The sequence below is a fragment of the Balaenoptera borealis genome (assembly GCF_965194805.1).
Source record: "Balaenoptera borealis genome assembly, chromosome: 1".
Taxonomy (NCBI): domain Eukaryota; kingdom Metazoa; phylum Chordata; class Mammalia; order Artiodactyla; family Balaenopteridae; genus Balaenoptera; species Balaenoptera borealis.
The window spans coordinates 72,763,171-72,786,625 of record NC_138860.1 but is presented as its reverse complement, the minus strand read 5'-3'; the positions used below and the strand labels follow the sequence as shown (position 1 = coordinate 72,786,625).

General features: G+C 40.5%; 2 protein-coding genes across 2 annotated transcripts in view; one reads left to right on the top strand and one right to left on the bottom strand.

Annotated features, from left to right (window-relative positions):
- Nucleotides 1–11,280, bottom strand: part of ALDH9A1 (aldehyde dehydrogenase 9 family member A1) — a 28,461-nt gene extending 17,181 nt beyond the window's left edge. Inside the window, exons 1-4 of the mRNA XM_082406025.1 lie at nt 10,960–11,280; nt 9,021–9,166; nt 951–1,080; nt 56–190 (exon numbers count right to left, since the gene is read on the bottom strand). Of these exons, the coding sequence (XP_082262151.1) occupies nt 56–190; nt 951–1,080; nt 9,021–9,166; nt 10,960–11,140 (592 nt within the window). The 5' untranslated portion in view covers nt 11,141–11,280. The remainder of the gene's footprint in view (nt 1–55; nt 191–950; nt 1,081–9,020; nt 9,167–10,959) is intronic.
- LOC309635870 (uncharacterized protein) overlaps nt 1–23,455 on the top strand; it is a 69,626-nt gene that overhangs the window by 31,418 nt on the left and 14,753 nt on the right. The window lies entirely within an intron of this gene.

The window sequence follows — 23,455 nt, the reverse complement described above, 5'->3', positions numbered from 1 at the left end:
GACCGTGTCCTGGGAGAAAGGGTGGCTCACAGGTAGAGGAATAATTCATTCTTACCACAAGCCAGAGCTGGAGCCGACTTCCAGCAGGCGATCTGAAAGGGGTAGTTCCACGCTCCTATTCCGACACACACCCCTAGTGGTTCCCTTCTGGTGTAACCAAAGGATCCGCCGGGGAGCTGGATGTGTTCGCCTAAGGGGAAAAAGAGGGTAAAGGAGAGTGCAGTACCACTTGTCCCAAGACTCCACCAGCACCTGGACTCACTCTGGACTTGTCAGACCAGCCCCCTCCCAGGCCCCAGCCACTGGGCTCACCCCACCTCTGTTCTTTTGTTCATTCTAGTCATTCTTACACTGCTTCTGCATGTTCTCTTCACATAAATAGTCTTTTCTATCCTTCAAAACCATGTTCGTTCAACTCAATATAACCCTCTAAAAATTAACCAAGCATCCACTACATAACTTAGATGAAATGAAACAGAAATGGGGAAAGACTCAGCAGCTGAAGAGTCTGAGGACCCTGAAACCTCAGACTTCTGGCTCCCCACAGCCCTCCTGGGCCCTGCTAAACCAGCCGACATGTAAACTGATGTACACTTCCTAGACAAAGAAAATTTTTTTGCTAAGTAGGTAAAACTAATAAATATGATGTACTTACTGACTCTTGCAAGAACTGGTTTTTCCACAACCTGTTCTACAGCTCAGGTATGAGGCTAGGTGCTTTACATACATCATCTCATTTAATCCTTATAATAACCAAGAAGATAGAGATTACCATCTCCAGTTTAAATAAAGAAAGATAAAGTAGTTCTCAATGTCACCAAAGTAGAGAGTGATAAGCCCAGGATTTTAACCCAGGCCTGTCTTAATTCCAAAATCTGTACCCTACGCCCCCAGGCTCTGCTCTCCTGCCTCCTTGTCAGCTGGTCACAGAAGGCCAGGTGAGGGCTTACCGGCCATGGATCCCGCTAAGCCTGCATAGTACTCCAGGCACTGCCAGGAAGTGTCAATGTCCCAGCGGGCCTCAAAGATGGACTTGCCGTTGTTGATGGTCTCCACAGTGGCGATTTCATCCTTCCGATCCTTTGGGTGAAACAGAAGACCAGATTTAAGACAAATTACCATACACCTCAACACATTCAACAATCAAACCAGAATACATTGCCCAACTTTTAAAAATAGAAACAGCTTTCACTTTCAATGAAAACAGAAGGAATGGCAGTGTGACATTTGGAAGAGAAATAAAAGTTATTGCTAAACAGTACCCTGTTCTCCCCATCAAGTAACTGTCACAGATACAAGACCAAGACCTCATTTCAAGATCAATTAGAAAAGGAATGTTTTGAGAAATAAATATTATATATGTACATCTCTATAAATATGTATAGATATGTGTGCATGTGTTTGCATGTATAGAGTAAGAGCAAACAGTCCTTAGGAAAACTGTACAAAATAGCCAAACACACAATCGACATTTAAAAGGTTATATACACATGGCTTTAATTCACCCAAAGAAATGCAGCATGTTAAAATCATAAGATAATCACAAGACAATTATTTTCTAATGCTTAGTACTCATCAATTCTCTTTTCTAATACTGTTTCCAGATGTAGTTTATACAACTTAGAGGTAAGACAGTCCAGGGATGAAGGAAAAAGTTTGGGAAATTAGACCTAAAAAGAAAAGCTAAATAATGCCCCTAAAGGAGATCAAAAAATTGAATATGTAAGAAATAGACATTTGCTATTATGGATCCAATTTAAAATAAACATTGTGGTCAAAATCTAAACATACATAAAAGATGAATCAAATAATTGACAAGAAGATGCATTCTCTTACTAAAACTGATAATCAGTAAGGCTTACCAGAAGCAAAATGAAATGGCAACAGAAATTAACACAAGCATCTAATTAACACAAACTCTATCAAGATTGAGTACAAATCTCAGAAAAGATGGAAGGAGGAATATGAAAATCAGTATGAAATACATGAAAGGACAGTATGATAATGATATTTGGACATGTTCTGTTTCTACAAAGACCAGAGGTATAAAGTGCTTTGATTCATTCATTCCATATTTGTCGAATTCCAGACAAGATGGCAGAGTAGAAGGACTTGAGCTCACCTCCTCTCATGAAAACACCAAAATCACAACTAACTACTGAATAACCATGGACAAAAAAGACTGGAACCTACCAAAAAAGATATCCTACATCCAAAGACAAAGAAGAAGCCACAATAAGATGGTAGGAGGGGGGCATTCGCAATCTAATCAAATCCCACACCCGCCAGGTGGGAGACCCACAAACTGGAAGATAATTATATTGCAGAGGTTCTCCCAGAGGAGAGTTCTGAGCCCCATGTCAGGTTCCTCAGCCTGGAGGTCTGGCATCGGGAGGAGGAGCTCCCAGACCACTTGGCTTTGAATACCAGCGGAGCTTGATTGCGGGAACTCCACAGGACTGGGAGAAATAGAAACTCCACTCTTGGAGGGCACACGCAAGGTCTCATGCACACCAGGACCCAGGGAAAAAGCCGACACTTCATAGGAGCCTGGGCCAGACCTACCTGCCGGTCTTGGAGGGTCTCCTGGGGAGGCGGAGGGTGGCTGTGGCTCACTGTGGGGACAAGGACACTAGTGGCAGAGGTACTGGGGAGTGCTCATTGGCATGAACTCTCCTGGAGGCTGCCATTTTGATACCAAGACCTGGTCCCACCCAACAGCCTGTAGACTCCAGTGCTGGGATGCCTCAGGCAAAACAACCAACAGGGTGGGCACACAGCCCCACACATCAGCAGACAGGCTACCTAAAGTCTTCCTGAGCCCACAACGACCTTGAAACACACCCCTTGACATGGCCCTGCCCACTAGAGGGACAAAGCCCAGATCCACCCACCAGTGGGCAGGCTCCAGTCCCTCCCACCAGGAAGCCTGCACAAGCCTCTAGACCAGCCTCCTACACGAGGGGACAACACCAGAAGCAAGAGTAACTACAACCCTGAAGCCTGCAGAACAGAGACCACAAACACAGAAAGTTAGACAAAATGAGATGGCAGAGAAATATGTTCCAGATGAAGGAACAGGATAAAACCCCAGAACAACAACTAAGTGAAGTGGAGACAGTAACAAATGGAATGTAACAAATGGAATGATTGCCTAAGAAAAAAAGGATAGATCCAGTCTCTGACTTCAGGGAGCTCACTTCAAGGAGTCTCACTTAGTGGGACTTCCCTGGTGGTCCAGTGGTTAAGATTTTGCCTTCCAATGCAGGGGGTGCGGGTTTGATCCCTGGTCAGGGAGCTAAGATCCCACATGCCTCACGGCCAAAAAACAAACAAAAAAAAACAAAATCAAAAAACAAAAAACATAAAAAAGGAAGTTAGTAACTTCTAAATAAATTCTGCAATTACTGAATAGACATGTTCCTTCAGAAAGGATAATTTGTTTACATTCAACACAGTCTAAATTAAATTGCCTTTTAAACCAGCAATTTACCTTCTCTTTCTCTGATTCTATACTCACCAAAGAGACTTTTTAACAATTAACTTGCTTCCCAGTTACTGATACTGGAAAGAGGGTACCTAGGAGGATAACAAGCATCAGTTCTGATGTAACAGTTCTTTAACTAGGTGTAAGTTATTCCCCTTCTTGGATCTGTTGAGTATGATCAACGTGAAACACATTTTCAAAAGGCACCATCAACCATAAGTGACTTAAACTACATTTCTAGAATGCAAGAGGGCAACTAGTCCCTAAAGAGGAAGTAGGTACTGGTTCACTAATCAGCATGAATACACTGATGAATCAGTATATTACACTTCAAACACATGAAGAAATATTAAACTGGCAAAAGTGAAATGCTGTTGTCTTCCAAATTAATACAAGAGTGGACAGACAGGAAGTAATCTGTGCTAATCACTGAAAAGCCTTGGAATATTTACTAAGAAAGGAAGTTTTATTATTATTATTTTTTTTTTTTTGGTAAACAATGGACAGGCAATTAGCTTTGAGGACTGTTTCAAGGTTTGAACTCAAAGAGAAAATTCAATTTATTGGCTGGCCTTTTGAGATTTTTCTTGTCTTATTCCAGCATTCTCTACCCTCACAAAAAAGGTTATTTCTAAAAAGCCATTATGAGGGACTTCCCTGGTGGTTCAGTGGTTAAGAATCTGCCTGCCAATGCAGGGGACACGGGTCCGAGCCCTGGTCCGGGAAGATCCCACATGCCGCAGAGCAACTAAGCCCATGAGTGACAACTACCGAGCCCACGTGCCACAGCTACTGAAGCCCGTGCACCTAGAGTCCATGCTCCACAACAAGAGAAGCCACCTCAATGAGAAGCCCATGCACTGCAACAAAGAGTAGCCCCCGCTCGCCACAACTAGAGAAAGCCCGCACACAGCAATGAAGACTCAACGCAGCCAAAAATAAAAAAAATAAAATAAAAAGCCATTATGAGATCTTTTAACATACCTTCAAGGATCATCAAAAAAAGTCCCTGACGAAAACTATCAAAGAGTCCAAGTGGATCTCTACTGATACTTAATATTGCTTTCAGGGAAACGGTATTCGCTTTCCCTCCCAGAATAAGGAGAGCAGAGGAAGAAGGGGAAAACAATATAAGTTTCCTGCCCCTACTAGTACAAGAGCCATCACAAAACAAAACTGTCCACCATGACCATGTACCGCTGTAAGTATTTCTTGGGAAACATGTACTTCCTATATACCCCTGTCATCCTCTCCACCACCCTGCTTCACAAGTGACCTGACCAGGGGTCCTCTGGGATGAAAGAGAAGAAGCAAAGGGCAGGAGATTCGCCTCTCTCCTTCACTTCAAACCCCCCAGCAAGCTCAGTGTTTAGCTTTTATAAGAGAACCACCTGAGCAAAGACATGCCCACTAAACCCTGACAAGCCTGAGCCCCTGCTTGCTTTAAGAGGCAGAGCTGAGCAAAGCAGTCGCTGAAGGCAAGTGCATAATCTACATACATAATCTTTTTATATGTAAATGTGTTATCATAGTTTTAAAACACATTTTCTCTCTCCTTTTAAAGCCAAACGATAGCTACTTTCATAAGAACACTCCAACTAAGAAACGATTGGGGCCTACCATTAAGATCTTTATAATCTGATAAAAAGCATCAAAAGATTCAAAGTGAAAAAGGAAACATAAGACCAATAAATATACCAAAAACCATTCACTTCACTAGGAGTCAATGGGCTTCCAGCTAAGGTGGAGTTACAGGGACCAGATTTAGCCTCCACCTTAAGCAACTAAGAAGACCAGGTAAAATACGTGAAACAACAATTTTCAGACACTGGACAGACACCTCAAGACAGTGATCCCTGAGAGAGAAACAAATGAGGTGAGCCCTACACATATTCTTGCCTACTGCCTGGAAACAGTTCATCACAGAGCAGGGAGGAGGAACTTAGGTGGGGCCCAACAGATACTCTGAGTTGAGGAAACAGGTTGGGAGTTCAGGGAGTATGTGATGGCTACAGTCTGCAGGCTGAGTATGGGACAGAAGAGGGCTGCACAGGAGAACCCCAGAGATCCCCCTTAAGTCTTCATCTGAGAACTGGTCAGTTGTGAGGACACTACCCAAGGCCAGGAAAAAAACTAACCAAGAAGGTGAAAAAAATCCCCAAAACTCACACAGGGCCAGGAATAGTTCATGTTCCCAAAAGCCACAGTGAGAAAAACCTCACTAATACACAGAGCATCAAGCTAGGTATTCAAGAGGGTATTCAGTAGTGGGGTAAAATTAGCTGCTCTGGTCATACATAACAAAGCATAGAAGCAAGCCTTGCAAGGATCAAATTGATTCCAAGTAACTTCACTGTGTCCCAGAACAAAGTTCATTAATATTTTTTAAAGTACAAGAATATTCGGCATCCAACAACATACAATTCACAATGTCTACTGGTAATAAATTACCAGACATGCAAAATGTAGGAATGTTATATAACACCTAACCAGGAGGAAAAAAACCAATCAATAGAAACAGAACCAGAATTGAGAGATGACAGAATTAGTAGACAGGGATATTAAATGTTATTATAACTATATTCCATGTGCTCAAGAAGGCAGAGGAAAACATGAGCATGTTAGGGAGCAATGTGGAACAACAACAAAAAAGACTCATGTTGAACTTCTAGAGATGAAAAATACACTGGATGGGATTAATAGCAGATTAGACACTACAGAAGAAAAGATAGATGAACTTTAGGCATAACAATGGAAGTTACCCAAAATAAAACACACAGAGGAAAAAAACTGGGGAAAAAATGAACAGAGCATCAGTGAGCTGTAGAATAGTTTCAAGCAGCCCAACATATGTGTAATTGGAGGCTCTGAAGAAGAGGAGATATAAAAGGGGGCAGAAAAAAAAAAATCTGAAGAAATAATAGCCAATATTTTTTCAAATTTAACTAAACTGTAAGTGTACAGATTCAAGATCAATAAACTCCAAACAAAAGAAATATAAAGAAAACTGCATCAAAAGCCATAATGATGCACCCCAATGTTCGTCGCAGCACTGTTTACAATAGCCAGGTCATGGAAGCAACCTAAATGCCCATCGATAGATGAATGGATAAAGAAGATGTAGTACATATATACAGTGGAATATTACTCAGCCATAAAAAGGAATGAAATTGGGTCACTGTAGAGATGTGGATGGACGTAGACTGTCATACAGAATGAAGTAAGTCAGAAAGAGAAAAATAAATATCATATATTAACACATATATGTGGAATCTAGAAAAATGGTACAGATGAACCAGTTTGCAAGGCAGAAATAGAGACACAGATGTAGAGAACAAACATACAGACACCAAGGGGGGAAAGCGGGGTGGGTGGAATGAACTGGGAGACTGGGATTGACATATATACACTAATATGTATAAAATAGATAACTAATAAGAACCTGCTGCATAAAAAAATAAAATAAAGTTTTAAAAAAAAAGGAAGATATAATGAAATTGCTTAAAACTAGTGATAAGAAGAAAAATCTTAAAAGCAGCCAAAGGGGGAAAAAACATTAAAACAGAGGAACAAAAATAAGAATGACAGCAGACTTCTCTTCTGAAACAACACAAGCCAGACGACAGTGGTGCAACATCTTTAAAGTACTGAAAGAAAAAACTGTCAACCTAGAATTATCTACCTAGAATTCCTTTAAAAATGAAAGCAAAATAAAGACTTTCAGACATACAAAACCTGAAAGAACATCTCCAGCAAACCTGCACTATAAAAAATGCTAAAGAAATTTCTTCAAGCAGAAAAAAAAATATGATAACAGATGGAAATTTGGGCCTACCCAAAGGAATGAAGAGCACTAGAAATGCTAAAAATGTGGGAAAATATCAAATATTTTTATCTTATAAAAGATAATTGTACATAGTTTAAAAATGGAAGGGGCAAAGAACTGCAGATCATGATTAACTAGAAAAATCACCAAGAGGAACAACTGAGAGCTATAACTGTAGGCTGTGGTCAGAGGGTGGGATTTGTTTAGTTATGGAATAATTTTGGGTAAAGGCAGATCCAGGGTATGACCATCAGAGAAGAGCTTTAGAGAAATATAGTAATATATTTTTGACTGTAATATGTAAAAATATTACATAAGATATTAAAGAAAATGGAATGGGGAGTTTAAAGGAAAAGAAAATTAATATCAGATAGTCCATTTCAGAGCAAAAAAAAAAGTTAGGTATTATTCAGGATTTAAAAAGTAATTTTATAATGATAAAGGAGCCAGTTCTTAAGAAGATATAACAACCCAAATGCTTACGCGCAAGAAAACGTGAGAGACAAATCAGAATAATAAATTATCAGCTTTGAGTTACCACTTTTAATCTATCAAATAAAAAATAAATTTTAATAGCAGAAAATACCTTGTTGGGAGAAAATTCTCCAGGAATATTTTGACACTACTGAATGGTCCAGGCTTTCTGAGCAAAGGACACTGGCAAGCTGACTGAAAAACAAAGGCCTTAGAAGGCAGAGACAGGGTCTCCCAAAAGATAGAGGTCACTGGAGCGATGTAGAGATATAAAGCTCTCTACTTCCTGTTCCTGGAGACATCTGCTTATATTCCAGGGTAATAAACCTAATGACACCTTCCCCCTTAATCCTGGAGATGTGCTTAATGAGTAACCTCTCTCCAGAGAAGAGAATGGGCAGATGTGCAGCCCCCATATAAGCTGAGTCTCATAATTTTAGGGATCCTCTCCTGCGGTGCAACCACTGCATGCAACAGGGTTAACATCTGCCTCTCAGTGCATCACCCCATGGGGACTGGGACTCAGAAAACTAGTGCTAAAGTATTGCTCTGGGTACAGCATCTGGGTGCTGTAATAAACCCTTTCCCTAATCCAGAAAGCTTCATGTCTCTTGTCAGAATACACATATAACCTTGCAAGTAGGGTAACTATCAGACCCTCCGTTTCTGACATAACACACTGATGAGGAAAAAAAATCATCACAGCCTACACTGAGAGATATCCTTGACTTATATTTTGGTGTATATCCTCTGAATTTTCTAATATTCTGTAATGACAATCTAGTACTTTTGCTCTTTAAGACTGTAAAAAGCTAAACTTTATGTCTTAAGAGGGGAGCATCGATGAATCTATGAAATCTTCCAGGCAACTAAGGTAGAAAATAAACCTGAAAAAGAAAAGTGAACTTAAGAGTCATCAGAGGAAAAAGTAAAAAGAAAACAAGTATACATAGTAAAATGAAAAGGAGACAAGCTACAAAGAATACATTATCACTCCAACAAAGAAGGAAAAGAAAACCTGCCGAGGGAGATGTCACAAGGAGCCAGGAGCCAGAAGGAAATCACTGATGGAAAGCTTGTTGTACATACCAAGGTGAGCATATGGAAATGTCTTCCTACTTCATCAAAAAGGTATCACCTAATAGCACATCAAGGTCTAACTGCAAATCATCATAAAGAACTCACAGAACAGTGCAAGAGGACTTTTCTGGAAGACATTAAATTAAAACATACCCTTATTATCCTGGCAGCCTCCAAAAGGATTCGGCAACGTTCCATGCCAGATTTTTGACTCCATATTTTAAAGGCAGCCTTTGCATCTTGAACAGCTAAATTTACTTCCTTTTCTCCTGAACAAGTGAAAGTAGCTATCACTCGCCCTATAAATACAGGGAAAGTCAGTGTTATCTCAATTGGTTGCCACATATGTTAAATAAAGTATTGTGTATCCAATTTTCCTTTTATTGATCCTCTTCTTGTTTTTAAGTATGTTTTGATTTAGTGACCACCCTTATACCAGCAGCTGAACTTTTTAAGAATCTAATAAAAATTGCAGACTTCTGTCCAGAAAAATGTACTGAACCATATCACAGAATTATAGAGAGAACATGTCCCTTGCCTAGCACACCATGAACTTCAGGGTAAGAACCCCTGCCCTCCTCTATTTTACATTTGGGTTTACTAACATTAACCTCCAATCAATTATTTCACAATGCTCCTTAACAATGTTTGAGAATCCCAGAGGTCTTACAAAATCAAAGTACTCCGTCTCCTGGATTATGAACTCTGATTTTAAATCACTGGTTTATGTTCTATACAAGTCATATAATACTGATACTTGATGAATATGGTTAATAAACAGAATATCAAGAAAAGATATTCCTAAAAGCAAGAAAATTTTTTTCTCAAATATGGGGAAAAGACCAACAGTCCCTCATTTTCTTATTTCAGTCTTATTCCCTATCCTGGGCAAAATATGAAATGATCAGTTTTTCTAGACCCAAATCCCAAGGGTTGTGACTGACTCTACTAAAAAGAATTCTCTAAGATGTCAAGTCAGCAGTTTCTTTTCCCCTCCCACAAGAACACCTGGGACTCTGCTTTTTCCAGAGATTTCACAAACCTGCTATTTGTTACAAATTTGAATAGCCAACTGGTAAAGGCAGTGCTTAAGGATCGCACACACTGTAGGCAATTAAAATAAAGAGCAATTTTTCTTTCTTTTGTATCAATATGCGGGTGGGGGTCAAGAGGATGTTTCCTCCTACCTAAAGAAGAGCCTGATGGTGTCTGTGGGCCCCTTCCTGCTCTGACAAGTCTCTGCTCTGTGGTTTGGTGTAATTGGTCAAATGTAAATTCTCCAGTCTCTTGAAATCCAGTTTTATCCCTCTGGCTACATACCACTTGGTTTGCACAAACATTTACATTTTTCTCCTCACAAATATTCCATAACACCCAGCAAAACAAACACAAAGCAAAACCAAAACAAAAAACCTCTTCCTCATTTGCTTTGTGATCTATGGAGCTCCCAGGGCAAACTGAGGGCCTGGCACACATTAAACATAGGATAAAAGCAGGATTTTTTTTTTTTTTTCCCTTTCCCAGTTCTGGTTCATGTTCGGAAATATTTTAACACTAGGGGATGGCAACAAAGTCCTCATTCACGCTAATTAGAAACCTCTGTGCGCGCTCCTCCATTTTGGCACAAGTGTTTCTTTTCACCCCGTCCTTCTAGAATTCCTCTACTACGTGCACGGTTGAAGACATTACTGCAGTCCTAACCTTAAAAGTTAATAATTAACGAAGACCCCACCTCACCCACCGGGGCTTTGTGGACTCTGTTCAGGCCATTGTAAAACTACCCATGACCCCATGGAGCAACTCACCAGCCTGTCCAGTTTCCTACGACCCCCTTCGTGTCCGGTCCACATGCTTTCGAGTTTGCACAGCACCGTTAGCTGCCTACACATACAACTTTATACTCTACACTGTCACTTACCTGTGTCAGTAAACGTCTGCTGAATGCACTACATGAAGGTTCAGGGAGGTAGACTAGGTTCACCCCTGGGGCGGGGGAGAGTCAATCCGCGCCCGACCCTCGCCCCTACCCCGGTCCCCGCCGCGTTCCCCGCCCCGCCGCCCCGGCCCTGCCCCCCGGTCTCCGTCCCGTTACCGGTTGCTGGCTCGAACGCCTTCTCGGTGCCGGAGGCGTCCACCGGATCCACGCGGGCCCCGCCGCGGTAATTGAGCGGCTGAGACACGACGAAGGTGCCAGTGCTCATGGTGGCGACCAGAGCAGGCCGGAGAGTGTGACGAAGCGGAGACAGCCCGGCCAGACCCGCTCGCAGGAACATGGGGGACTGGCGCGGTGTCGTGCCCTAGGTTAATGGGAGGGGGCGAGGGGCGGGCGCCGCGGGAGGGGCGGGGCCGCGAGGAGGCAGAGCTAGCTGCGGGCTGAGGGGCGTGGCGCCGCTGGACTAGAGTTAAGGGGCCTCCAGGAAAGGAGCCGGGCCTTCCGGGGCGGAGTTTGCGAGACATTTGGGGGCCCACGCTAGGCTCGTCCGCGGTCCAGGTCTGGCCCTCGCTTAGCTGAAAGGATGGGGGACACACCAGAGACTTACACACACGCACACGCATGCACGCTTTCTCTCTCTCTCTCTCTCTCCCTCCCTCCCTCCGTCTCTCTCATTTTCGCTTTCTTCTTCCAGATCAATATTTGAAACAAGAGTTATCAGGTACATCACTGCATGTAATCATCCCAGGATCTTACTCTCGATTTTTCCGTCTGAAGAAAGCGGAGGATTGGAGTGCTAGTAATTTTACTTTGGGGATTACTTCACTCTTAAGCCACCATTTCTTTATCTGTATAATAATACTTTAAAAAAGTGATTGCCTTTGTTGTACACCTGACACTAACACAACATTGTAAATCAACTATACTCCAATATAAAATAAAAATTAAATTAAAAAAAATTTTAAATGTTATTGTAAAGACCAACGGGAGGACTGTCAAGAAAACATACGATATTTTGGAAAGTGCTGGGAGCGGGGGTGGTGGTGGGATGAATTGGGAGATTGGGATTGACATATATACACTAACATGTATAAAATAGATAACTAATAAGAACCTGCTGTATAAAAAATAAATAAAATTCAAAAATTCAAAAACAATAAATGCAGTAAATAATTCTGAATAAATTAAGACAAGTAAAAAAACCATGATATTTTGATGTGAAACTGCTTTTTTTTTTAAACATCTTTATTGGAGTATAATTGCTTTACAATGTTGTGTTAGTTTCTGCTGTATAACAAAGTGAATCAGCTATACATATACATATATCCCCATATCCCCTCCCTCTTGCGTCTCCCTCCCACCCTCCCTATCCCACCCCTCTAGGTGGTCACAAAGCACCGAGCTGATCTGAAACTTCTTTTTAAATTCCGAAAGGTCTATGTAAATTCTATTAATGACAGCAGCACAAACGGAAACCTAATAACAGGTTATAAAGAGCAAAATCCTCATGAAAAGGCCTGTGGAAGAAAGGCACTCCCAAGGTCCCAGCAGCTAAGGGATCTTACACAAAAGCAGTCTTGTTCATTCTTCATACTAAACTCCCATGCATCTGCAGCAGAGACTTTCATGAACAGAAATTAATTACCAATATGCACATTCCATTATTTCCGGCAGGCTTGTTACTCTTCTAGGGGCTGCAGGCTTGCTCAATGTTCTTTCCTTTACCTACTAGCACAATATTAGGGAGGGTGATTTTCAGGTTTGAAACAGAAATAAACTACACTGGTGAACTTTTCCAGAACTCTATGCCAATTTGCAATGCTTCTGAGATTTGTAGGTCTTGGTCCTCAAGTGGAAACAGCAACATTCAGACTTAGAACACCTGGGGCCAAACTCAGCTACTACCTTTGTTATTATTGGCCGTTGGAAACAGAATTGAAACATATCATGAGTTGATAACCAGCAATGTAGATTTCCAGGATCACTGGATCAAAGATGGTCATTTGCGTGTACAGAGACCACACGGTCTCAAGGTTTTTACTTGGGGGGTGCAATTCCTGTTTATAATGTTCTGCCCCAACAAATGCATTTTGACTTGTCAGATCATGGTTCCTGATGTTTGTTTTAGACATATGGTCATGATGTCTGTTGCTATAATTCATAGATTATAAAAATGACAAAACTCCACGAAAATATTCAGCTCTGCCCCTTACCTATCGGTGCTTTTATTATTAGTGATATTAACATATTATTATTTGAAAAACCCAACATGTAGAGAGAGCTTTATAGGTTGCAAAGCCCTTTCACATTTATCTCCTCACATAATGCTCATAATAACCTTGTAAAAGAAAAGGAGACTAGTACAGATTGAGTGAGGAGCTCATATAGGGCACTCATAAATATCTCAGTGGTAATTCTGCAAGTCAGGTTTTATCATCCTTTGTGTAGAAGAGGCAACTAGCTCAGAAAGGTTGTACATCTCCCCGCCTGGAGGACCCGGCATGGGAGTCCAGGTCTGTGCAAATCCAAAGCACATTTCTTCTCACTACACCAGGTCCAGATGGTGTCCCCATGAAGGTTGCCATCAAAATTCACTCTTAATTGGGTGGTCATTTATCAAAGAAAAGGGGGATTTTGAAACCCAGGAAGCTGGCCCTGGGGAAAAGATTTAAAGAACCTGTAAATTTCCTGGGAGGAGCTTGTTAGCAATACTCCCAAAGCAGCTGAGAAGCCACAGAGGGTGTTGGCCAGTTGTGATCAGGGTGAAAATTTAAAGAGACAGGCACACACCGAGTGAGAGGAGTGCACCTCCTGAGATGGATGCACGAGGGACGGCACAGGTGAAGGGATAAAGAGGAGTGGGAGGAGTGGAATCGTTGCTAAAGGAGGAGGAGAAGCTGAGAGAAACTGCCTACCTCACAATTTGCTTAAAGCCAAGCCTGGGTGCCACTAAAGCCGCCTCCATATCCAAATTTCCTTCCCCAGAGAATTGGAGGTGAAGAAGAAAAGCAACTAGATCCTCTTCCCCCATCTCCAGGATTCCCAAAGGAGGGAGCCCTTGGGAACCCATTTGGGGTCCCTCACTCCCCTCTCACCCCCATGTCATCCAGCTGCCAGGCTGTTGCTTTGGCTTAGTTTCATCATTAGCGGTACTCCATGCTTTGATACATCTACCAGGAGGAAAAGAAAATGTCTTTAGGGAGTAGCCAGCTCTTACTCCATCTTCTAGAACTACATTAAAAATAAACACTCATACAACTTTTTTCCTGGATACAATAATATATCTATTACACTTTTAATTCTTTCAATGAGGAACCAGAAAACCATCCACACAAAAAGAGGAAAAAAATTATTCAGAATCCTTTTCCTGCCCATATTTACAGGGACTTTCTCTTATAATAGTTTACAGATTGAATTCCATTTTAAGCCTTGAGAATGCACACATTCTTCACATATAGAATATAATTGTCTTGGGACTTCCCTGGTGGCACAGTGGTTAAGAATCCACCTGCCAGTTCAGGGGACATGGGTTCAATCCCCGGTCCGGGGAGATCCCACATGCTGCAGAGCAACTAAGCCTATGCACCACAACTACTGAGCCTGCGCTCTAGAGCCCTCGTGCCACAACCACTGAAGCCCGTGCGCCTAGAGCCCGTGCTCCGCAACAAGAGAAGCCACCACAGTGAGAAGCTGGGGCACCGCAATGAAGAGTAGCCCCTGCTCGCTGCAACTAAAAGAAAGCACGCGCGCACCGAGGACCCAACACAGCCAAAAATAAATTAATTAAAAAAAAAAAGAATATAACTGTCTTACTCAAGATCTAATAGGTTTCCTGATCTATGCACCCTGACGCTAGGATTAGGTCTGTAATGAATATTTGTTGAATAAGCAAATGAACAGTAATTCAGTCAGAGGTGTTGCAAATCTGGACTTTGACATCATCACCCTGATAAAAATGTTCCAGGACGCCAGTTAGTTATCTCTACTTGGAGAATCCAGTCTTTTCCATTTTCAACGTATTTTTCATGCTGTAATAGTCATATGTTCAAAAAATAGGTCGAATTTGTAAATATCAGGTAGTATGAAACAGAATTTGTGAAAGTGGTCTTAAAAAAAGTACTGTACAATTGTCATTATAACCATAATGCATTCATAGTTTGCAGTGCCTTTCTGTTTTGTTTTGTTTAATGAAAATCAGTCATTGACTTTGGAATTTGTTCTTGGAGCTAATAACCCCAGAATATGAAAGATCATGGATCTTACAGAAAAATTTAGAACCCATCTGTATCTGAGAGAGCAGAGTTATACTGGAATTATTTCAACTCTTTTACATGTATATGATATATCATTGGTTGTATTAGTGTTTTTTTCTAAAACATAATAGAACTTTGATTATTTGCATGGGTATAATATGTAGTCAGTTAAAAACAAACTTTAAAAGCTTAAACAAGGACCTCTCTATAGAGGAATATTGGAATATTTTTCCAATTTCTTGAGTCTATAGTATTTCAAAATAAAGTTTTAAAAATTAAAAAGGAACACATGCTCACTATAGAAAAATCTTTAGAGATTTTTTTAAAAGAAAATTAAAGCAATTATTTCACCACCTAGAAATAATGTTAATAGCTAAGCACCTATTAAATACTATCATACTTTACTGTTTTACTTTGTATTATCTCATTTATTCCTCAAAATGACACTATACGGCAGGAACTATTAACCCCATTTCACAAGTGAGGAAACTGAGATTTGGCAAAACTGAGTAATTTGTCAGATGTTAGATAGTAAGATAGTAAGAATGAATGAATCGGCTATTGGCTTAGTTGTTTTCTTAGGACAGAATCCTAGTTAGACCTAGGTGTATAATTGTTTTTAAACCTTTTGATACAAATTTGCAGGCATCCTTTTTTAAAGCTAGAGGTATTGAGGTATAGTTTACAATAAAATGCATTCATTTTATTTTTTTAATACTTATTTATTTATTTAATTTATTTTGGCTGCGCCAGGTCTTAGTTGCAGCACGTGGAATCTTTGTTGTGCAATGCGGGCTTCTTAGTTGAGGCTTGCAGACTTCTCAGTTGCAGCCTGCAAACTCTTAATTGTGGCATGCATGTGGAATCTAGTTCCCCAACCAGGGATCAAACCCGGGCCCCCGGCATTGGGAGCGCGGAGTCTTACCCACTGGACCACCAGGGAAGTCCCAAAATACATTCATTTTAAAGGGACAGTTCAATGAGTTTTGACAAACGTATACACTCATGTAACCATCACCTCACTCAAGATATGTGGGCAGTTTATTTTTTATTATATGAGTGTGTAAATATTAGTCGCCACTGAGCCAATGGTAATAAGTGGCCAATTTAATTACATTTGCTTTCTTTATAACTTTTTATTTTTCCTGGAGTTCATAATTGCTTCTAATTTCCATTTGCTTAGTTTTCTGTGAACACTTGACCAAGTCCTTCCACACCCTCTAGCAGCTCTGTAAAACCATGCTCCATACAATTTCTACATGGTCAGATCTATTAGAGAATGTGTTTTATTCCCCTGAAGATATCTGTGTTGAAGCCTTCTGACCTCATCTACTCTGCACTGGTTGCTCTCTCAACCTGCTGCCCAGCTATTGCCCTGGGAGTTCCCTTGCTGTCATCTTAAGCATTCATTCCCTTTGCCTCTGCCCTGTGGTCTCCTCTGCTTCCTGCCTACCATGTCTTCTTCTTTCTTGGTGTATTCCTTATTTTAACAAAGACATTTTCTAGTAGTAACTTCTTGAGAAAGGATATAAGGGAGGTAAATTTTTGGAAATTGCCTGATTGAAAAAGGTTCATTCTCACCTCCTGCATGATTGATGATCTAGGTGGGATCAGGTAAGTACAGAATTCTAAGTTGAAAATAATTTTCATTTAGAATTTTGAAGGCAACACACCTATCATCTTCTAGCTTACAACATTACTGTTGAGAAGTCTGATATGTGTAGGCAGTTTTTCACCTGCCTTTCCAACAAGCATTTTTTTGAGGACCTGTTCTGCACAAGGCATTGAATTAGATGTGAGAGTATACAGGGCTGAATAAGCCTCACACATAGTAAGAATTTTAAATAGCTGTTTGTGAAGCCAGTTACCAAGATGGCCTCGAATAATCCCTGCTTTGTGGTATTCTCACTTTTGTGTACTCTCCTCTCAAACTACACCAGGGTTGGTCTCTGTGACCAGTAGAAAATGGCAGAAGTAGTCACTTCAGGGGTTAGGTTATAAAGGATACTGTGGCTTTCCTCTTGGACACTGTCTCTCTCTGATCACTTGCTCTGGGGGATGCCAGCTGACATGTTGTGAGGCTGCTGTGGAGTGGCCCTCATGGTGAGGAACTGAGGCCTATTTTGAACAGCTATGCTGGTCAGGTTGGGAGCACACCCATCAGCCCTAGTCTTCAGATGATGCTAGTTCCAGCCAACAGCTTGACTACAACCTCATGAGTGACACTGAGCCAGAACCACCCAGATAAGCTACTCCTGGATTCCTGACCCTCCGAAACCAACTGAAATTAAAATGTTTATTGTTGTCAGCTGCTACTCAAGCTTGGAGTAATTTTTTTTATGCAGCAATAGATAACAAATACACTACTGAATTAATTGAGGTAGTTATGGTTCTCTGCCTCCCCAAAAAATTACAGCCTTGGCTTTTTTACAGGGTAAATACATTTAAGAATAGCTTATTTCAACCTTGATATATGTCACTGTCCTCTAGAAATCCTCTTCAAGAGTCCTATTCATCTGTTCATTTAACAGAATTTTACTGTGTGCTAGGCATGAAGTTAATGGTGATGAATAAAACAAACATGGGGACTTCCCTGGTGGTGCAGTGGTTAAGAATCCACCTGCCAATGCAGGGGACACGGGTTCGATCCTTGGTCCGGGAAGATCCCGCATGCCGCGGAGCAACTAAGCCTGTGTGCCACAACTACTGAGCCTGTATGCCACAACTACTGAAGCCTGTGCGCCTAGAGCCCGTGCTCCACAACAAGAGAAGCCATTGCAATGAGAAGCCCGCGCACCGCAACGAAGAGTAGCCCCCGCTCGCCGCAGCTAGAGAAAGCCCGTGCGGAGCAACGCCCAACGCAGCCATAAATAAATAAATAAATAAATAAATAAATAAATAAATAAATAAATAAATAAAAAGTGATATCCCTTAAAAAAAAAAATGATCTGTACGCTCATGAGCTAAGATTTAAGAGAGTAAGATAGAGAATAAGCAAATAAATAAATATGCAATCACAAATTTGAAAAATGCTGTGACATTTGTGTGGGTAAATGAACAGAAATGTCTGGCAGAGGAGGTGACGACTAAGCTGAAACTGGAAGGAAAAGAAGAAATTAGGCAAGGAAATTGTTGAGGGCAGAGCATTCCTGACAGAGAGGACTGAAGGCATGAAAGTTCTCAGACAGAGAAGAGCTGGGCATGGTCTAGAAACTACTGATGACTCAGGGTAACTGAAGTGTTGCTGTGATGGATGAGAGTGGCTCAAGACAAAGCTGGAGGATCAGCATCCGGCCACAGAAAGGAGTCTGGATTTTATCCTAAGAGCAATAGGACAGTCGTCAAAGGTGTTAAGCAGGAGAGTGACCTGATCGAGCATAAACTTTTAAAAGCTCACCCTGCCTGCTCTGTGAATGATGGATTGGAGGGAGGGAGCAACACAGGAAGGCAGCGGAAGGACCCAATTAGGAAAGGTTTTTGCAGCCATCTATCTAATCAAGAGATGACGGTATCTGGACAGACTGGAGTAGCAGGGCAGTGGATGAGTCCAAGATATGTTTTAAAAGTAGAAATGATAAGACTTGATAATGAATTGGACCATTCTTCCATCAAGGATCTACGAATAGCAGCACTCCCCTGCCAATATTCAGATAAGCTCTTAAGGTCCATTTGTAGGAAAATGTTGGGTAGTCAAGCTTCCAAGACTCCAGACACATCCAAATGAGGCCCAGCATGTGGCAGTCTGCCTTTCTTTAAAAAAAAAAAAAAAAAAAGTTCTGGATTATGATTTATGTTAGAAATTGTCCAAAGTACTTTGGTTAAACCTTGCAAAAGAAAAACAAGAAACCAGATTTGAAATTTCAAACATCAGACATTTCAGTGAAATTTTTATAGTGTTGTAGAAAAATAAGTTTTTAAGCTAGGATTCATTTTTCAGTTTGACCTGAAGTCATTAACAACAGGTACTACATATAAATGATCAATATCTCCTATCTGGCCATATTAGTCTTCAATTATCTAATACACATCTCTCAAACCTTGATCTCCATACAGATACTAAGGTTTACATTTCAAATAGGTAACACAGACTTTGAAAGGGGAGTCCTTATTTTTTTCACTTTGCAATAGCAGGAAAGCACAACAGAAAAATCTATTCCACACGATAAACAACAGAGAACAGTTAAATTAATCTCACCATGATTGGTCAGAAAGTAGGTTCTCTGTTTACCGTTGAATTAATTACGTTTCATATTTGATTGCATTATCAAAGGCAAACATAGCAGATGCTTATAGAAGAAATAAATTTTTTTCTCCATCATACAACATGCTGAGCAGTGCAGGAATAATATGGCGGCCCTAAAGTGTTAGGGACTCAGGCACCCTCTGTCTCATTGCTCTGATACTCTCACATGTTAATTCCTCCATGTTCCTTCAAAGGCCATTCTCACTTAACTTCTCATAGAAGAGCTGCTGACATACCGAGACTTAGCTACCATCTTGTATATCATAACAAGTACCCCAGGCAATTCTAATGCCAGGTAATTTTGACGTAGTCCTTGGACCACACTCAGAACGACTAAGCATTGTTTCCCAAATTATGACTCTCAGAACACTGATTTTGCAAGATGCTCCTTATAAAAAAGGATTCTACTTAATATATCCTTCTCCTGGAAATCAGCAATAATTATTAGCACATTTAGAGCTCAAGTAAGTGCTGCAGTAAAGAAATCTGTTCAAAATAGGTGAGGGAGATTAGAAGTACAAACTTCCAGTTACAAAATAAATGAGTCACGGGGATGTAATACACAGCATAGGGAATACTGTCAATAATATTGTGAAAACTTTACATCAGTCTTATAGTGGTGATCAGTTTGTAATGTATAGATGTATCGAATCACTATGTTATATACCTGAAGCTAATATTGTAAGTCAATTATACTTCAGTAAAAAAATAATAGCAATGAAAGAAAGAAATCTGTTCAATGTTGTAACCCATGATTTCCCAATCTTATTTGAATGCAGCACACTGTTTTTTTCAAGCGGCAACTGTTAAACACTCTGGAAAATGTTGTTTTAGAGTCAAGCTGGGAGACGAGACTGTTAAAGTTTATCAGTTAAGGAATCTCGAGCATCCTTAAATTGAGCAATTTCAGTTGAACAGTGAGAAGAAGCTGGACTATAAATTACAGAATGAACCGGAGGTCGCGTGGACACAGAGAATGTACAACTGTACTTTCAAGAAGTATATGAAAGGAAGAAAAGTTCAGTACTGTTTCAGGAAGAGAAAAGGAGCCAGGAAGAGAGAGAGCTTGCAAATCCAAGAGAAAGAAGGAACAACTGATGGAAAATTCCAAAGGAAGTTAGAAAGGGGTGGGACAAAGAGAGTAAGTAAAGACATGAAGAGAAGTAATGCTATGGGTTTTTCCCTCAAAAAAAAAAAAGATAAAAATATGAGTGTAGATACATATGTTTGAAAGTGAAGGAGCATGGCTGAAAGGGAACTGTTTTTCTCTATAAAGTAGGAAACAAAATCACCTGCTGAAAACGAGGAGCAAAGAAAAGCTTCAAATGGGAGATAAAAATTTAGGAACAGCACTTTATTAAAAATAAGAAACACTGCTGATTCAGAATTAGTAAAAATATTGTTGAGCAAAACTCATTTCTGATTGGACTGTTGAATAAATTTTTCTCCATCCTCAGTGGTCCAGGAGAGGAGCAAGCAGGTGTTAGTATTTGTAAGGATCGATGGAGCAAGGGAACCAAAGGCCCACCCAAGAGTGTTGTTGAATGATAATTTTGTTGGGTTGGTAAGAAAAGGAAGCTAGAAAAAGAGAATGATGGGTAGAGATTAAGGCTCTGGAGGTTTCTAGGATGTGGAAGAGCAGGTTTGGTGGGGATATAGGAGTGGAAGAGTTGGGAGGTTAACAGGGTGTGTTCACATGAGATTTCTATGTTCAAGATTTCAGAGTTTTAGGTGGTAATTAGATCAATTCATGGGAATGAATTGTTGGAGTGAACTGGAGGGGAAGGTTGCTGCAGTAAAGGATATCTAGGAATTGTAAAGCTAATAAACAGGACATACGACATAGTGAAAACAACAATAGCTACCATTAAATCCTGGCTCTGTCTCTTGAACAAGTTGCTCAACCTACTCAGCGTGTTTCCTTTTTTTGTTTTGTTTTTGTTTGTTTCGTTTTGTTTTGTTTTTTGTGGCCGCACTGCACAGAATGCTGGATCTTGGCTCCCCAACCAGGGATCGAACACGTGCCCCCTGCAGTGGAAGTGCAGAGTGTTAACCACTGGACGGCCAGGGAAGTCCCTGTGTTCCTTATTTTTTAAGAAAAGGGGGAAATAATAACTATCTGGTAGGAGCAATGTGAGAAGACAACATATATGAAGTATCTGGCACAGTGAATTTAAAAAGCAGTAGCTATTATTATTGGATTCGTTGGCTCTGAGGATTTTATAGATGCCTGGAATGATGGCAGAAAAATGATTAAAAAAAAGATCAGAATAGGCCAGATGATGAAGTCCTCCACGAAACTGAGGAACTGACTTGTAATTTGCTAAGGGGATGATCAGGAGCTGAGAGATTGCTGAGAGGGTAGGTCTTAAGAGTTCTCATCACATACACATACACACATACAGACACAGAGAGAGAGAGAGAGAGAAATAGTAACTACGTGAGATATGTGAGGAGATGAATACGTTAATTAGCTTGATTATTTCACAATGCATACTTAAAACATCAAGTCGTACATCTTAAATATATACAGTTTTTCTTTGTCAATTATACCTCGATGGAGATGAGGGGGGAAAAAAGACTTGAGAGAACCCAGAGAATGTTGAGTCCCTGACTGTGGTACTTTCTGATTCACTATCTTCCATGTCCTCATTGGAAGTGGCTGTTCAGACTTCTGCTTCCGATGATGATTGAATGACTGGGGCCAGATTCATCTTCCTGCCTTAAGCAACTAGAAGACTGGGCAAAATATAGGAAACAATAATTTACAGACATTGGACAACAGGTAACATAGGACAGTGATCTCTGCAAGTGAGCTCTTCAAATTTCCCAGCTCTCTACCTTAAAAGAGTTTCCAGGCCATAGTGCAAGAGAGGAAACCCAAAGATAGCCCAGCCATGTTCCTGTATGAAGGAGACATAATTCAGAGTAGCTAGAAAGGAAGGAGCTGTGCAAAGAGAGAGCTTTGGAGAGCTGCAGGGAGTCCCTGATCTGAAGGCTGACGACTGATCTACAGTACTCAGTAATGAGGAAACTACCCAGGGCCAAGGGAAAACCCACCAGAAAGGAGGAGACAGAAAAATCCCTTGAGCTCATATAGGATTGGAAATTGTTTTTGTTCCCACCAGCCAGAGTGGAAAGACCTTATACCATAGGGCATTGTGTAGGGTCCTTGAAAGGATATTGCCTCAATAGTGGGACCAAATTAGCCCTAGGCTAGTGGTTGCTCTGGGACTGACAGAACAAATCTTAAAGCAAGCCTCAAAAAGATCAAATCAATTTCAAGTAACTCATCTGTGTCCCAGAACAAAACCCCCCAAATATTTAAAGGAATACAGTAAAGTCCAGCACCTAACAAAGTAAAATTCACAATGTCCAAAAGCCAATTAAAAATTATCAGGCATGCTAAGAGCCTGAAGGAACATCAGTCAAAAGAAAGACCCAGAAATCACACAAGTGATAGAACTATTAGATATGGATGTTAAAATAGTTATTATAAATGTATTCCATATGCTTAAGAAGGAAAACATGAACATGATGAGAAGGAAAATGGAAGATATATGTATGAAAAACATAATATCTGAATATTGAAAGTACACTGTGTGGGATTAACAGATTAGATACTGCAGAAGAAAAGATTAATGGATTTGAAGACAGCAGAAGAAACTCCAAAATGAAACACACAGAAAAAAAATACTGAAAAACACAATGAACAGAGCTTTAGCGGGCTATGAGGCAATATCTAGTGACCTGACATATATATAACTGGATTCTCAGAAGGTGGGGGGATTAGGAGGTGGAGAGAAAAAATATTTGAAGAAATATTTGGTCAACATTTTTCTAAATTTCATGAAAATTATAAATTTTCCAATCCAAGAAGTTCAATGAACCTCAAACAGAAGAAATATTAAGGAAACTAAATCAAAACACATCCTAATCAAAATGCTAGGAACCTGTGATAAATAGATATTTTAAAGTGGGTGCTAAGGAGTCCTTCTTCGAGGACTATTTGGCTTTTGCAGCCTGATTTTGCAATCTGAGAGTCCAGGATTTGTTTTATTTTAACAAAACTTTTTTTAGGCCAGGCTTCCTATGGCTTCTTCAGGAATACTCTCACTTTACAAACTTACAAGGCTTTTAATCTATTTGCTTCTATTCA